The sequence below is a fragment of the Dendrobates tinctorius genome, unplaced genomic scaffold (genome assembly GCF_039654945.1).
Source record: "Dendrobates tinctorius isolate UK_male_01 unplaced genomic scaffold, ASM3965494v1 ptg000027l, whole genome shotgun sequence".
NCBI lineage: Eukaryota > Metazoa > Chordata > Amphibia > Anura > Dendrobatidae > Dendrobates > Dendrobates tinctorius.
In genome coordinates this window covers 17,688,487-17,706,366 of record NW_027361695.1, presented here as the reverse complement: position 1 = coordinate 17,706,366, position 17,880 = coordinate 17,688,487, and the positions used below count along the sequence as shown (strand labels likewise).

At 42.6% G+C, this 17,880-nt stretch overlaps 1 protein-coding gene across 1 annotated transcript in view; it reads right to left on the bottom strand.

The window, feature by feature from the left end:
- The window catches only part of FAM3D (FAM3 metabolism regulating signaling molecule D), a 79,825-nt gene that overhangs the window by 13,992 nt on the left and 47,953 nt on the right, over positions 1-17,880 (bottom strand). The window contains exons 6-9 of the mRNA XM_073569812.1: positions 13,536-13,594; positions 12,551-12,601; positions 5,725-5,809; positions 3,526-3,652 (exon numbers count right to left, since the gene is read on the bottom strand). Of these exons, the coding sequence (XP_073425913.1) occupies positions 3,526-3,652; positions 5,725-5,809; positions 12,551-12,601; positions 13,536-13,594 (322 nt within the window). The remainder of the gene's footprint in view (positions 1-3,525; positions 3,653-5,724; positions 5,810-12,550; positions 12,602-13,535; positions 13,595-17,880) is intronic.

The following is a 17,880-nucleotide window of genomic DNA, read 5'->3' as shown; positions in this document are numbered from 1 at the left end:
ACGTGCAATCCATACTGGGCCTAACACCGTCTGAGCCTGCCTCCTGAGACATATATTTTGAATGTGTACGCTATCCATACATGTTATCTGGGGATACGGTACCCTTTCTAACCTTTGTGCAATCACGTGCAATCCATACTGGGCCTAACACCGTCTGAGCCTGCCTCCTGAGACATATATTTTGAATGTGTACGCTATCCATACATGTTATCCGGGGATACGGTACCCTTTCTAACCTTTGTGCAATCACGTGCAATCCATACTGGGCCTAACACCGTTTGAGCCTGCCTCCTGAGACATATATTTTGAATGTGTACGCTATCCATACATGTTATCTGGGGATACGGTACCCTTTCTAACCTTTGTGCAATCACGTGAAATCCATACTGGGCCTAACACCGTCTGAGCCTGCCTCCTGAGACATATATTTTGAATGTGTACGCTATCCATACATGTTATCTGGGGATACGGTACCCTTTCTAACCTTTGTGCAATCACGTGTAATCCATACTGGGCGTGAGAACGGCTGGCGAGCTGTTAAGCAAGCTACAGCACCTGTGGTTTGCACACGTAAGTTTTTCATTTTTTCAGGAATGACGGTTAGGCCTAATTCCGGAACTGCAGTTGACCTGCACTTACTGGGAAATCATTGTTCGCGGGTAATAATTGTAATCAGTGATCCCCATCACTAACGTTGTTCAGCGGGTTATCTGCACCTGTAAGCGACAAACGCTGGCCTTTTCAGTGTAGCACACATGCAGCCACGGACATGTAAGGGCATGACACACCAGTTATTGGCCAATCTCATGTTCCAGAGCCTCACGTGTCCCTCTAGTAAGCCGGACTCGGACCGTGGGGCATGACGGAGTCTCGTTCGTTAACGGAATTAAGCTTGCAATGTGTGCATCTGTTCTGTAGCTGGCATGGTTGAGGTTTTCCAGGTGGAGTCGAATTTAACCGTAGGCTCCACTCCTGGTGGTGCCCTTCTGGACATTCCTTTAAGGTTCAGCTTTGCAACCATACTGCCCACGTAAAACAAACAATTTGCCTTCATGAACGCTGTTTGGAGGGTCATGACTCGTGGGAATAGCGCCGCCCAATCAGTTAACCTGCTAGAGAGATCCTTCGTTGCTCCCAAGCATGACATCACACTCCCTAGGAGGAAGGTAATGCCACTGTGGCGACCGTACTCCTGGGGGCGACACAAGTGCACTGATGCCCAGCCACTGCTCGATGAATCTGCTGGTACATTGACCCAGACCACTACATTCCCCTCGCATGCTACACGGCCTGAATCTGACCCTGATGAAACTCAGGCTACCCTTCCCATATACAGGTCCATCTTACACGGTGACAAAGAGGAAGCTGCAGATGAAAGTGCAGGTTCGGCCCACCCGCCATCAGACACACCACCGTACTATCAGGGGCCCTGTGCCAGTGCCGTCGCCAACGAGTGGGCCCCCCCTGCTTGCTCAGGATCACAGCACTTGCAAGGTTGAAATACTGTGCAGTGAGATGGAAGATGGGGACGACGAGGAGTCCAGACTAGTACAGGGATTCCCTAGCGAGGAGACTTATTTTATTGTTTTCAATGTTGGGACAGAAATTTTTGGGGAGCACGTTACTCTGGAGAATGATAGATGGGGCCCACCATACACTGGAACATTCCAAAGGTGGACATCAGACACTGGAGCAGCATTTACAGGGCCCATTATACACTAGAGCATTAGAAATGGGGCCCATTATGTTTGGAGCATTATTTGGGCCCATAAGACAGTGGAGCTTCATCCATGGGGACCAACATATACTGTAGCATTATGTGGAGCTCATCATATACTGTTTCAAACATTATATGGGACCAATGATTCTGTATGGAGAAATAGATGGGCCTCGTCATGAGATGTAAAAAGTGAAGTATTTTTCATTGTACTATACCGCTATTTCTCTGCCGTATCGGAGCATGATGAGTTTTGGTATGTGTTAAAGGGGCGCTCTTTCGCCCAGGGCACATGAAAACCTGGAGCCAGCCCCCCCCCACAACTTTAGCCAAATAACCCACATTTTTCAGTGCGTAACTTGTATTATGAAGTTAATTAAGGTTGACAAGCTTAAGTAAGAAGAATTGATGCTTTTGGCATTCAAATGGGCACTGTAGGTGAGTTTCCTGTCCTCCTCTCACTGCCGACTTTTATTCCCCATTGACTTACATTGGGTTTCGTGTTTCGGGACGACCCCGACTTTTCCCTATAATCGGACGATCTTGCTCGACCCGACTTTTGGAAAAGTCGGGTTTCACGAAACGAAACGCGACCCTAAAAAACCAAAAGTCGCTCAACTCTACTCCAGAGGCATCTCATACAGTCAAATCACACATCATATTTTGCACTGACACACCCCGAAACATCGTGCCTGGAAATTGAGATTCTGATTTGGCTTTTATCCTAAGTCATGTGGTGAGGCTCGTTAAAGGGTCGATATCGACTTTTAGGACTGCTACGTCCAATAGGTGGCGCCAGAGTTCTACTGAAAAGGCAATTTGCATATTTCTGATTTATTTATGTATATAGTTACTGTTTAAATACTTTTTCTCGGCATTGAGCAAGGTCATGTGACCGAAACATTGACTCTTTTTCTTGCAAAGACATGTTGCTAAATAAATGCATGGTTTCTGAATGTGGAAGTGCCGTGGTATTTTTCTACATGTACTGGATTTAGTCTACCATTGAGCACTTGATCAAATTTACCACAGAGTGACTACCATAATCTTCTCTACATAGACCGATAGTCGGGAACAAGTCTTCTTATTAACCAACTTATTCACTGACTATCAGTCCATCTAAATGCTCCATTAAACATAACATATCCACCATATGCAGGTCATCAGCTCTGCACAGAATACATTATAACTGTCTGATCACTGAGTCCCTCCATCAATCATGGGACTGAGTCTAGTCTGTTCGATAGCCGGTGGTAGTCGTACTCAGACACTGAATACAGAGGTGTCCCACCTGTATGGCCACCCCCCATCTTGCCGGTCTTTTCAGGCCCCATTCTTGGGATCCCAGCTACACTGTAGGTAGATGGGAAAGACTAATAAGGTGGGTCGAATAACTGAAGATACTAAATGGCACATCTAATGCCTCCACTGAATGATTAATAGATGAAGATGGCGGAGTTTGTGAATAGTTTTGGTAGCCATCTGGAGTGGGAGGGCTTCATTCTGTTCCTGTTATGCATCAGTCCCTTCATACTTTATACATCTTTGCCAATATATTATGTCATGAAGAACTAAAGTCAGTATAAAGTTATAGATCCAGACTTCACAGACAGACAATCTGCACGGATACTCATCTGCAAGGCAAATGTGCTATAGCACTGTTCACACTGCAACGTCCATCCGAGCAACAGCAGATTACTACAAGCAGTTGATGCTAGCTCTTAGATGAGGGGTCCCATGTGGGTTCCATTTGTATGAAATCCTGTTGACATCAGCCACATCTAAACTGAAGAACACATTGACCGTACCTGTTCAAAGGGGCTCTTGTTCTTTAATCCTTTTCCTCCAACGAAAGTCCAGGAGTCTCGGAATTTCAGTTTATTGGCATAACTGCTTCCATAACTGGTAAGCAGTTCCCTGGCTTTGTCATCTAGTCTAAAGTGAAAACATTAATAAAAGTTTAGGATTCTGTGAGTTTACACTTCCCAGATTACAGATAATCATTACGAATGACAACGTAGATCCACTGCCGTGTGGATTTTTAAGTGGAACTTGTAGGCAAGAGATTATTTGCCATTTTACAGTAATCCTTCCATTATAGAATTATGCTACCAATGTCCATGCCTTCATCCAGATGAAGCCACAATGGAACTGCCAGAACACTTCATTTTAGAGATATGCAAGGAGAACAAGAGTTCTAGCTCCTGGCTAAGTCCAATATTTTCCTACCAAGAAAAGGAGAACCCTATACTGTAGAGACTCAAAAACTTCCCCACACTTATTTTGTTCCTAACGTAGCTTCCATAGAAACTCCTCTATGTGTTCTTGACAGGCTGTCGAGCCATCTCCTGTTACCTACTCGCCCTACTCTTCCACCAGTTTGTTGTTCCAAGAAACTTGTTTCATGGCATGAAGGCTCAAAATGTTCTCACATCCCAAAGGGTTTATATTCATTGCGCAACTTTGAGTTCATGGAGCCCAATGCAAAATCTCAAACAGGGGTTCCAAGTATCACAACTTTTAAAGGGGTTGTCCGGGCTTTTCACATAAACTCAGTACATATCTGGGCTGCAGAATGGTGACAATAAGTAATTTACCTTCTGTGGCCAGTTTGCAGGGTTTCCAAGATATGATCTCTTGCTTCTAAGAAAAACATCCAGGGGGGGGTGTTCTGGCATTGAAATGAGAACTGGTCGTTTCCTCCTAATCTACTCCAAACATGCCCTCTATAGCAACAACCCCACCCTCCATAGCAACAGGCCCTCCCTGACCACATGAACAAGCCCTCCTCACTCAGTAACAAATCCTCCCCCTCTAGCAGCCTCAGTGCAGAGAGCAGGACCACCCAGCTGCTCCTCCCCCATACACACGCTGAACAGTGATCTATGGAAAGTGAAACTATTGAGGAAGAAACGACCAGTTCTCATTTCAATGCCAGAACACCCCCCCCTGGACGTTTTTCATAGAAGCAAGAGATCATATCTTGGAAACGCTGCAAACTGGCCACAGAAGGTAAATTACTTATTGTCAGCATTCTGCAGCCCAGATATGCACTGAGATTATCTGAAAAGCCCGGACAACCCCTTTAATATTGGTCTTCTCATATGGTGCAATGGGACATTTTAGGTCCCCTATGCTTTAGGGCGTAGCTGCGGCTGCAACTCTTGCACCCACTTCAGCTTCGCCCCTGGATATTTTTGTTTATGTAATTTTGGGTCTGTGGACTGTTGATTGTGGGTATCATCTTTACTGGGTGAGGACCCCTTAGCTCAGATTTACAGTATTTCCATCTTGTACATTTGTTGGGCATCTCCAAATGGTTCATACAAAGTGGAGGAGCTGATTACTAATTGGGATCTGAGGAGTTATACTTGTGTGAAATAAAAGGCTCCAAATTGGGAACCAGAGTGGTAATCTTCACCTAATAAATAAGTCACCACATAGTCCCCTTACATTGATTGGTGGATGATCTTGGACCTTTGAGAGTTTTACTCCCATACTGCCGTAATGATGGACATTTTGAAGCCAGGTACCTCTTACAACAAAGTCTCCAAACTTTCAGACGGTACTTGTCCTCCATGCAGAAATCCAGTTGGCACAGGGAATCTTACATAAAATTTTCACTGGGAAAATTGTGCAAATTAGCTCTAACATGAAAGGGAAAGACAGTCTATGTAGTGCCTCCTAGAGAGAGGGTAGCTTCATATGGATGGCACTAAACAAACAGCTTCTTTCCTTCTGAAGGAAGGAATTAAGTCCCTTTTAATATCACAAGTAGGCTTGGGTTGTCATCAAAGTGGTTTTTTTTTCATAATTGGAATATATGACTAGCATGTGCTTTTACTTTCCGTCAATGTTAAAGTCCTGGACAACCCCTTCAAGGCACATAATGATCATACTAAGGGGTTTCATTTAGGAGTGATGTGTATACTCCAGTTGAGTAGACTAATCATGCCAACCTGATTCGAAAACACATTTTGCCATATCATGTGTCTTATATTACTTACTTTGTGGCTGGATCATCGAATGACGCCATAAGTATTAACGTGCCGTCTTTTGTTGGTTCCAAGAAGCTTATAAAATCCTTTACATCTTGAGAAAAATAACCAAATACATACAATTATGAGCTAAACTTACAAATCAGTAATAAAGTTTGCCCAGTTTTTTTCAAATCATCTGAAAGGACCTCCAAGACCTGTTACCAATATGTACAAGTACAGGGGCCGTGAAGGACACTACAAACAGCACAGGAAGTGGTGTGCTGACCATTGGTGGTCTTGTGATTGGCCTATATAGCAGATTTAGAAATATTAGTGAAGGTGGACATTGAGTGTAAGAGGTCTCAGTGACAACTGTGGTCACCAAGGCATCTCCCTTGTTCCCAAACCCTTGATGGTTGTCACCTGCACAAATGAGTGCCTTCTGCTTTATATCAGAAAAAGGAACAAATTAGATGATTCCAAAAGGATACTGCAGTATTTTGTGCTCTTGGTTATTGTTCTCATGCCATACATGATTCTATTATCACAGTTTACAACCACATTATCCTAATATTGTTCTTTAGACTGGCATCAAGAAGAGAACAAATGAACTGTACGCGATGGCAGTGGGTGTGGACCCACTGCACCACGGGCCGGGCTTACCCTGGAAGGGCGTGACTAAGTGACCACCTGGTTTTCACTAGAACCTCTGGTGGTGAGGATATGCTTGGCCATGGGTAGTCGCCAGGTGTCAATCCAGGGAGTTCGACAAAAAGGAGAGAAAGAAATAGGCCATGAGCAGGGGATCACCCTGAATAGGACATAGCATATATAATACAAATTTTATTAAACACAGCAAACAGCAAAAATTTCTTATAAACATTAAAAATGGTCACAAATGTGACACATACACAAATAATACAATGCTCATAATAGAGCAACCCACCTGCTACCAACTATCATCCTCACTGAGAATGATGCCTATATCCCTAGGTCCATGTAAACAGGATTCTCAATAGGAGAATTAGTAAGCCCACACATAGGTAATATAGAGCATATGAGTCAGAAACACCAATAATATACAAATACAATGAAAAAATGATGCAAATCCAACCCAATATTTACAAAAAACAGTACAAGGGTCTCTGGCTCTACCTGCCCCACTTCACTTCTCATGGGTTTTGTATTGTGCTGATTTGTATGTGTGGTTATGGAGATTTTCTCTGTCCACTTAGACCCTCTCTAGCCCCTAATGGTCTGGCAGATCTGGTCCTTGATGTTCCCTATGCCTGATCTTGGGCTGGGGTACCTCTACGCATATATGAGGTCTATTTAGTGTGCATTTCTGTACACCTCATAGTGATCAGCATCTTCTTGGGTTTACATTATCCCTTGTACTGTTTTTTGTAATTAATTGGGTTGGAATTGCATCATTTTTTCATTGTATTTGTATATTATTGGTGTTTCTGACTCATATGCTCTATATTACCTATGTGTGGGCTTACTAATTCTCCTATTGAGAATCCTGTTTACATGGACCTAGGGATACAGTTGTGGCCAAAAGTATTGACACCCCTGCAATTCTGTCAGATAATACTCAGTTTCTTCCTGAAAATCATTGCAAACACAAATTCTTTGGTATTATTATCTTCATTTAATTTGTCTTAAATGAAAAAACACAAAAAGAATTGTCCTAAAGCCAAATTGGATATAATTCCACACCAAACATAAAAAAGAGGGTGGACAGAAGTATTGGCACTGTTCGAAAAATCATGTGATGCTTCTCTAATTTGTGTAATTAACAGCACCTGTAACTTAGCTGTGGCACCTAACAGGTGTTGGCAATAACTAAATCACACTTGCAGCCAGTTGACATGGATTAAAGTTGACTCAACCTCTGTCCTGTGTCCTTGTGTGTACCACATTGAGCATAGAGAAAAGAAAGAAGACCAAAGAACTGTCTGAGGACTTGAGAAACCAAATTGTGAGGAAGCATGAGCAATCTCAAGGCTACAAGTCCATCTCCAAAGACCTGAATGTTCCTGTGTCTACCGTGCGCAGTGTCATCAAGAAGTTTAACCCCTTAATGACCGCCGATACGCCTTTTAACGGCGGTAATTAAGGGTACTAAAACCACAGCGCCGTTAATTCATGGCACTGTGATTTAAGTGAATAGCGCCCCCCAGTGTCGGATTTTCTCCAGGGTCTCAGCTGCCAGGGGTAGCCGAGACCCCAGAGAACATGAATCGGTCGGTTTTTACCGACCCCCACTTTTGCGATCGCCGTTATTAACCCTATAACGGCGACCGCAAAAAAAAAAAAAGCCGCGATTTTACATTTAATTTCTCTCTCCTCTGATGTGATCACACATCAGAGGGGAGAGAAATAGGGTCCCCGATCCCCCCGGTACCTCTCCGTGGCCCTCCGTCCCCTCCCGGTGGTCCCACGTCCCGCCGGCATCCTCCGATGGGCGCCGCCATCTTGAAAATGGCGGGCGCATGCGCAGTGCGCCCGCCGGGAATCTTCCGGCTCCGGCTGGCAGATTCCATTTATTATTTTGATCACTATGTCATAGTGATCAAAATAAAAAAAAGTACATAACCCCCCCGTTCATCACTCCCTTATATAGGCCAATATAATGAAATAAAGAAAATATTTTTTTTTCAGTTTTCCATTAGGGTTAGGGTTAGGGTTAGGGTAGGGTTAGGGTTAGGGTAGGGTTAGGGCTAGGGTTAGGGTAGGGTTAGGGCTAGGGTTAGGGTTGGGCTAGGGTTAGGGTTGGGCTAGGGTTAGGGTTAGGGTTGGGCTAGGGTTAGGGTTGGGCTAGGGTTAGGGTTGGGCTAGGGTTAGGGTTGGGCTAGGGTTAGGTTAGGGTTAGGTTAGGGTTGGGCTAGGGTTAGGGCTAGGGTTAGGGTTGTGCTAGGGCTAGGGTTGGGCTAGGGTTAGGGCTAGGGTTAGGGCTCGGGTCACGACTAGGGTTAGAATTAGGTTTAGGGCGAACTAGAATTAGGGTTAGAATTAGGATTAGGGATTAGGGTTGGGATTAGGATTAGGGTTAGGGGTGTGTTGGGGTTAGGGTTGGAGCAAGAATTGAGGGGTTTCCACTATTTGCCAACTTTGGGGGTCTAAAAATTGGGGTCTAAAAAATCACTTTTGTGGAAATAAAAAAAGACTTTTTATTTTCACGGCTCTGCGCTTATAAACTTTTGTGAAGCGCTTGGGGGTTCAAAGTGCTCACCACACATCTAGATAAGTTCCTTAGGGGGTCTAATTTCCAAAATGGGGTCACTTGTGGGGGGTTTCCACTGTTTAGGCCCATCAGGGGCTCTGCAAGCGCAACATGATGCCCGCAGACCATTCCATCAAAGTCTGCATTCCAAAATGGCACTCCTTCCCTTCCGAGCTCTCCCATGCGCCCAAACAGTGGTTCCCCCCCACATATGGGGTATCGGCGTACTCAGGACAAATCGCATAACAACTGTGCGGGTATGATTTCTCCTGTTACCCTTGTAAAAATAAAAATTTGGGGTGAAAAGATCATTTTTGTGGAAAAAAATGGATTTTATATTTTCACGGCTCTACGTTATAAACTTCTGTGAAGCACTTGAAGGTTCAAAGTGCTCACCACACATCTAGATAAGTTCCTTAATGGGTCTAGTTTCCAAAATGGGGTCACTTGTGGGGGGTTTCCACTGTTTAGGCCCATCAGGGGCTCTGCAAGCGCAACATGATGCCCGCAGACCTTTCCATCAAAGTCTGCATTCCAAAATGGCACTCCTTCCCTTCCGAGCTCTCCCATGCGCCCAAACAGTGGTTCCCCCCCACATATGGGGTATCGGCGTACTCATGACGAATCGCATAACAACTGTGCGGGTATGATTTCTCCTGTTACCCTTGTAAAAAATAAAAATTTGGGGGCGAAAAGATCATTTTTGTGGAAAAAAATAGATTTCTTATTTTCACGGCTCTACGTTATAAACTTCTGTGAAGCCCTTGGGGGTTCAAAGTGCTCACCACACAACTAGATAAGTTCCTTAATGGGTCTAGTTTCCAAAATGGGGTCACTTGTTGGAGTTTCCACTGTTTAGGCGCATTAAGGGCTCTCCGAACGCAACATGGCATCCGATCTCAATTCCAGCCAATTCTGCGTTGAAAAAGTCAAACGGCGCTCCATCCCTTGCGAGCTCTGCCGTGTGCTGAAAAAGTGGTTTACCCCCACATATAGGGTATCGGCGTATTCAGGAGAAATTGTACAACAAATTTTGTGGTTGATTTTCTCTTTTAACACTTGTGAAAATAAAAAAAATTGGTTCTGAAGTAAATTTTTTGCAAAAAAAAGTTAAATGTTAATTTTTTCCTTCCACATTGCTTTAGTTCCTGTGAAGCACTTAAAGGGTTAATAAACTTCTTGAATGTGGTTTTGAGCACCTTGAGGGGTCTAGTGTTTAGAATGGTGCCACTTTTGGGTATTTTCTGTCATGTACACCCCTCAAAATGACTTTAAATATGATGTGGTCCCTAAAAAAAATGGTTTTGTAAATTTTGTTGTAAAAATGAGAAATCGCTGGTCAACTTTTAACCCTTATAACTTCCTAACAAAAAAAAATTTTGCTTCTAAAATTGTGCTGATGTAAAGTAGACATGTGGGAAATGTTATTTATTAAGAAATTTGTGTGACACATCTCTCTGATTTGAGGGCATAAAAATTTAAAGTTTTAAAATTGCAAAATTTTCAAAATTTTCGCCATATATCCGTTTTTTTCATAAATAAACACAAGACTTATCGAATAAATTTTACCACTAACATGAAGTACAATATGTCACGAAAAAACAATCTTAGAATCAGCGGGATCCATTAAAGCGTTCCAGAGTTATAACCTCATAAAGGGACAGTGGTCAGAATTGTAAAAATTGGCCTGGTCATTAAGCTGCAAACTGGCTCTGTCGCTAAGGGGTTAAAGCCCATGGCACTGTGGCTAACCTCCCTAGATGTGGACGGAAAAGAAAAATTGACAAGAGATTTCAAGGCAAGATTGTGCGGATGTTGGATAAAGAACCTCGACTAACATCCAAACAAGTTCAAGCTGCCCTGCAGTCCAAGGGTACAACGGTGTCAACCCATACTATCCGTCGGCGTCTGAATGAAAAGGGACTGTATGGTAGGAGACCCAGGAAGACCCCACTTCTTACCCCGAGACATAAAAAAGCCAGGCTGGAGTTTGCCAAAACTTACCTGAAAAACCCTAAAACATTTTGGAAGAATGTTCTCTGGTCAGATGAGACAAAAGTAGAGCTTTTTGGGCAAAGGCATCAACATAGAGTTTAAAGGAGAAAAAAGGAGACATTCAAAGAAAAAAAACACAGTCCCTACAGTCAAACATGGCAGAGGTTCCCTGATGTTTTGGGGTTGCTTTACTGCCTCTGGAACTGGACAGCTTGACCATGTGCATGGCATTATGAAGTCTGAAGACTACCAACAAATTTTGCAGCATAATGTAGGGCCCAGTGTGAGAAAGCTGGGTCTCCCTCAGAGGTCATGGGTCTTCCAGCAGGACAATGACCCAAAACACACTTCAAAAAGCACTAGAAAATTGTTTGAGAGAAAGCACTGGAGACTTCTAAGGTGGCCAGCAATGAGTCCAGACCTGAATCCCATAGAACACCTGTGGAGAGATCTAAAAATGGCAGTTTGGAGAAGGCACCCTTCTAATATCAGGGACCTGGAGCAGTTTGCCAAAGAAGAATGGTCTAAAATTCCAGCAGAGCATTGTAAGAAACTCATTGATGGTTACCGGAAGTGGTTGGTCGCAGTTATTTTGGCTAAAGGTTGTGCAACCAAGTATTAGGCTGAGGGTGCCAATACTTTTGTCTGGCCCATTTTTGGAGTTTTGTGTGAAATGATCAATGTTTTGCTTTTTGCTTCATTCTCTTTTGTGTTTTTTTCATTTAAGACAAATTAAATGAAGATAATAATACCAAAGAATTTGTGATTGCAATCATTTTCAGGAAGAAACTGAGTATTATCTAACAAAATTGCAGGGGTGTCAATACTTTTGGCCACAACTGTATAGGCATCATTCTCAGTGAGGGTGATAGTTGGTAGCAGGTGGGTTGCTCTATTATGAGCATTGTATTATTTGTGTATGTGTCACATTTGTGACCATTTTTAATGTTTTTAAGAATTTTTGCTGTTTGCTGTGTTTAATAAAATTTGTATTATATATGCTATGTCCTATTCAGGGTGATCCCTGCTCATGGCCTATTTCTTTCTCTCCTTTTTGTCAAACATATGTACTATTTAGGTCTAGGTTGGATCCCCTTAATTATCCTTTCGGTGTGCCCCCATTTCTTTGTAACCCAGGGAGTTCTTGACCTGCAGCAGCTTACCCACGGGTCAAAGAAGGAAATCGGAGCACAAGAGAGTGAAACACAGAAGTGTAGTCAGACGGTCCGAGGACGGGGAAGCCAGTACAGGTTCAGAATACAAAGCTGAGGTCAGGAGCGGAGAGGCCAGACAGAATGGGTGAACGAGCCAGGTCAGTAACAGGAGGGACAAGACAAACAACACAGGACTGATTGTTGAGACTTACAGAAACCTAAGTTCAGGCAGGGAATAGAAGGAGGAGCTACCTAATATAACCTTTGCTGGCACAGCAGGGTGAAATTCCTGAATGATCTGGCCACCCCTCCCTATAGCCAGATGGAGACAGCAGGAAGATACAGCAGAGTATAAAGTTTGGCTTGAGGTAACTCAGTGAAACGGTCTGACATGTGGAAGAGCAGAGCGGCGAGCGCAGTGAGTAGCCCTACACTGGGAATGCATATGAGTTACCGCCGTGACACAGTAACTTACCTCCAGAATACATATCAAAATGACCCGTCTTTATAAGCTCTGCTGTGCTGGCTACAAGTAAATTTAAAAAATAAAGTAAAATATACATTATAAAAGAAAAGTTGTAGTACAACATGCTTTGTGTAAAAGTACTGTGAAATTCCGATTTTTCCCAACATTTTTTCCAATAGTTTGATGGCAAAGATTCACAGGATATCCTGTCATAAAATTACTTCCTTAAAGATTGTAAAAGGGTTTTCTCACAATTTTCAACCCTCCCAAAGAACTTCTAGGAGTTTCTTAAGAAAAAAAAAAAAAAAGAGGGACAATTAGTGGGAAATAATGATATGAGAGGGGCACTGAGAGGTGTGGCCTGTAAAAACGGGCTGTCATGATGCACTTCTGAGAAGTCTATCACTCAGGTTAGCATGTTTGGGTGGTCCAAGTAGCGTAACTTGAAGATCGTAGGCCCCAATCCGAAATCTCCAACAAGGCCCTCCAATATCACAGATCTTTAATTGTAACAGTCTTTTCATATGGGAAAAGAAACCATCAGCCCTCCTCTAGTCTCTAGGGCCCTGGTGTGTTTGCAACCCTTGCACCTACTGTAGTTACACCATTGGGTAATCCCATGTCAGACATTACATATACACAGTAATGGAAATTCTCACTTATTAAGAAATAAGGGTCAATTGCACAGCTTTTTCCATAACTCTCACCAAGATAATGGAAAGAGTCATACCAAGGACCACCTTTTCGCTTTGCCCGCTCTTAAAAAAGGTTGCTCCAGGCCATCTTGGATTGTGGAAGAAAAGTCATGGGAGGTTATGTACAGAAGTCCTATTGAACAGGACAAATATATCTAAGGCCGGACTGCATGGGAGACTTTTCATAGTTTACAACATTGTGCCAGATGATGTGGTGGCCCAACAGGATAATCTTATTACACCTAAGCAGTATTTATATAGCACATTAAATGGAACAATATAGAATTTCCAAGCTTTACCATTTACTAGTGCAATATTCATTCCTCTTCCAATGTTGTTTTTCACGCTACTCATAAGTCTGAAATTGTAAGCAAAAAAAAAAAAGAAAGAAATGTTAAAGCAAAAAGGTTACAGTATATTCATATTCCACAGATTATATTTACCCACAATTAGAGGAGAGCAAATAAATTTGCAGGACCCTGATAGTGGCCACGAGTCAGTATTATGCGGCCACCATATGGTAGCACTGTGAACCGCCTCATACCTGCCGTTACTCCGGGCACCTCTTCTAATTAGAGGCCCGATGCGATGACATGCATATATGAATCATATCGCAACGATACATATCGCAACGATAAATCTAATAACTAAAGGAAGTCGCTAATAACTTTACTAAATGATATCCCCAAAATGCCAGTCATGGGATGGAAAAAAACCAGCTTAGTTTACGAGACAGTTTAGGGTCTGTATTTGGCATACTTACTAAGAGGTTTTTATATTTGGATTTTGGCATGGAGCCTGTATTTAGGGGGTCTCCTCAGGGGGTCTGTTCTGGGGTTTGGATTTGTTTACTTACTACAAAGTCAGGGGTCTGAAAGAAAAATGTAGCAGTCTAGTCTATGGTCTGAATTTAGCTTGGGGTCTTGTCTGTGGGTCTTAATTCAGTTTGAGGGTTTGGTCTGTAGTCTGATTTTTTTTGTGCTGCTACGGAGATAAGGGATCTCTGCAAAAGAGAGGAGTCAAAGATTTTTTGGGCACAAAATGCAGTTGTCAGGACAGGAGAAGTAGTCTCGGTGGTCAGATGGAGAAGAAAACAAAAGTATACTCCTACAATTAGAGAAGAGGTCACTTTTGGGTTATAGACTTCAAATAACACACGTGTAGTCTAATCCTGCAGTCAAATGATGGGGATACACTGGTAATTCTTCCCATAGCGAGCGCTGATCATCATTCTACTAGTCCACCAGCTCTAATTTAAGGTCCTTGTTCTTGGGCCAATGAAACCTGCAGCGATTGTTAATATGATCCTTTGATTCCTCTACAGTTTGCATTTTGTCTGTAGCACATTCCCTGTTTTCCATCATTGATTATTATAAGGACACATGTAAATGATCCAATCAACCAATGAACAAGCATTTTGCTCATTTGTGTGCTGATCGGTGACACATTGACGACGTCCAATGATCGTGGGTGAGTGTAAAGGGTCTTATCCCCTATTCTGTCTTTTTTCTTGCTCATGTACATTTGGAAGGAAATCAAGAAGAAAATAAGTCAAATGTAAATTAGCATAACTAATAGGAAATAGGAACCAGGACACTACCGGAAAATGTTAAGAATGTGGAGAACAGCAAGTAACATTTTACCGTAAATACTTATTGCCATTAAGCCTAAACATGAACACCACAATGTGCACTGTCCTGGGAGAGGTGAAGTGTTCACTTCTGCAAATCATTAACCAAAAACAAGAGACATTGTGCCGCCTTGGTCAGCGCACCAGGCAATAAATAGTATTCAGCCTGTGACATGGCATGCCTGGTTAGTTGTAACCTCACAACAGGAGGATGTTTTTCTTGAGTTAAGTGCCTTGAACTTACCAGATGACATTTATCGCACCGTCAGAATGAGGTCGATATCGACTTGATAAGGAAAACCATAACACAATGGATTACTCATAGTACTTGTGGAAAATCGGTAAAATTTCATTAGAAAGGAAAGTCTAGGCAAAATGAGAGAATCACATTGGTTAATTCTATGGCTTGGCCTGATCCCTGATGTAAGGACCTAGAATGCTGGTCAAAAGTTGGGACTCATTTGTTCTAACTGAAGGCAGAGAAGTCACGAAGGAAGAGGTAGGCAAACAAGAAATAAAGAAACATGAAGCATGCCAGAATATGTGATAACCCTTAGATTCCTCATAGTATCCACTCGCTTCTTAGATTATAGTTTCCCACCCTTTTGGCATTCTTTTTGGCTTCATGAGCTGTTACCTGCAGTGGCCACCAATGAACAGTTCACCTCATTACGAGTTCATCTGTGGAATCACTGATCTTTAGAAAGTGTTTGAGACTGTCGGCTGTGTTTTTCAGAGGGAGTGTTAGTATGTAAGAGGAAGAACAAGATCGGGTGTACCTTTCTCGCACCGGTTCCAGAACTACCGGGACCCCAATCTCTACAGACTGCTCCGAGACATCACATGCCACTGTTGTCGGTGCCAACGTTGGAGAACTGAGGTGCTTCAACCAGAAAGACTCCGGACTGATAAGTTTATTTGCCTTTTCTTTTGTCTTCCTATTGAACTATCGTTCGTTCCTGCCCTGAGCCTTCCAAGCCCCCAGTTCTGCGCTTCTTCCTAGCACTCTCCCTTGACCTCCCACTCCCTGCGTGGAGTAATCGTGATGTTAATAAACCTGTTAACTCTTGATCTGCCTCCTGTCTGTGATGACATCTCACGTTCCTGCAATTTTTACAGGTACACAGATCCATATAGTGTTGAGCCCTATTCAATATCTGTTCTTTTTCTTTTCAATGTTTTATTTATTGAAATTTGCCAGTTACATCAAAAAGAAAGCAGTCAACAATGTAGCTTCAGAAATTATTATATAACCTACAAATTCCACTTTTCGGGAGTTAAACAAGTGATCTGAAATATCAATACATGGCAAAAAACTATTGATATACAGAGGCTTAAGGACGACAACAGCCTTAAAGGAACTTCCAGTAGCAAGATATATCTGGGTTCAAATCCGGGTTCCTTCCATCCACACGCCCTGGCTACATCACATATGCCATGATGTCAAACAAAGATGAAAAAAAACAGTATAGGGAGTAAAGGGACAGGAGGTCAGACAGAGAAAGGAGGAAGTTGGAAGATAGGGGTGAGATATAGGGGCAGTAGGGGGAGGAGGGGTAGAGGGGAGCACTAGGCAACAAGGATTCTGTCTACACTGATAGAACCGAACAAGGAGGCCACTATAGCCTTATTAGTTTTTACTAATGGATCTAAATCGGGTCCATGGGTGCCATATTCTTTCAAAAACTGAAAGAGAGCCATTCACCAGGGCAGCTAGTTTGGCTACCTGATATAGCATGTCTACCTTTCCCTGTAGTTGGGATATAGATGGAATAGTAGTTGTCTTCCAGTTCATAGGTATCAGAAGTTTCGCTGCTGAAAGAATGTGTTGAGTCAACAGAGTGGTATTCTTATGTCCAGTCGGTGACAGGAAATTTAAGAGCACTATCTCCGGTGTCAATGTAAGCTTTTTGCCCACAATTTTCCCGATATAATCCTCTACCAGGTGCCAGAACTGCAGCAGGGGTGGACAAGACCACCACATATGTAAGTAAGTTCCCTCCGAGTCCCAGCACCTCCAGCACCTAATAGAAGACCCCATCCGCCAATGAGTATTTTGTTTTGGTGTTATATACCATCTGGCGACTATTTTAAAAGAATTCTCTTGTGCTCTAACGCACTGTGATGGGCCATGAGAAAAATTATATTCAATATCTGTTCTAAGCCAGAATATGGTGAAAAATACTAGACTAAGAGAAACAACAGCTAATCATTACTGTAAGACACAAAGGTTTGTTAATCTAGAAAATTGTAAGAACCTTGAGGGTATCCTTAAGTGCAGCCATAAATATCATCATTCATCATGATGAACCTTGCTTTAATGAGGACCACTCCAAGAAAAGATCAAGAATTATTCCTGCTGCAGAGGATAAGTTGATCAGAGCTGCCAGCCTCAGAAACCACAAATATACAGCACCTCAGCTAACAACCCTCATAAATGATGCACAGACATCAAGAAATCTCAACAGTGGTCTGATGCATCAAAATTACAGACTTTTGGTACTAACCGTCACATTTTGGAGAGAAGCAGAACATGTGAGCGGAGGGTTTCCACATGTACGGTGCCCACTGTGAAGCATGGAGGAGGAGGTGTGATAGTGTGTGGTGCTTTGCTGTTAACACTGTTGGTGATTTATTCTTGATTTTTCTTCCACAACTACAGGGGAAGTTTTTTGTATTAATCAATTTTTAAACTGCAACTCTAATTTTGTGATCTACTTGTTACGGTGTGACCGCAAACTTTCAATATGTCGGGTGGATGACACAAGCAGTTCCCAACAGAATGAATGGTCACCGATACAATATACACAACCACATTATTAACCATAGTTTGTCCAGGCATTTCTTACTGGAACACAAAAAGGATGCCAGTTGTCCGAGACTTATTATTCTTGAATTAATAGAGAATATATCCATTATATTCCGGAGACTTGCCAATCATATTGAATAATTAAATTGTCCGCCTTAACACCCGAGGGCCTCAATAAATGTATAGAAAATACCATTCAGTGAGA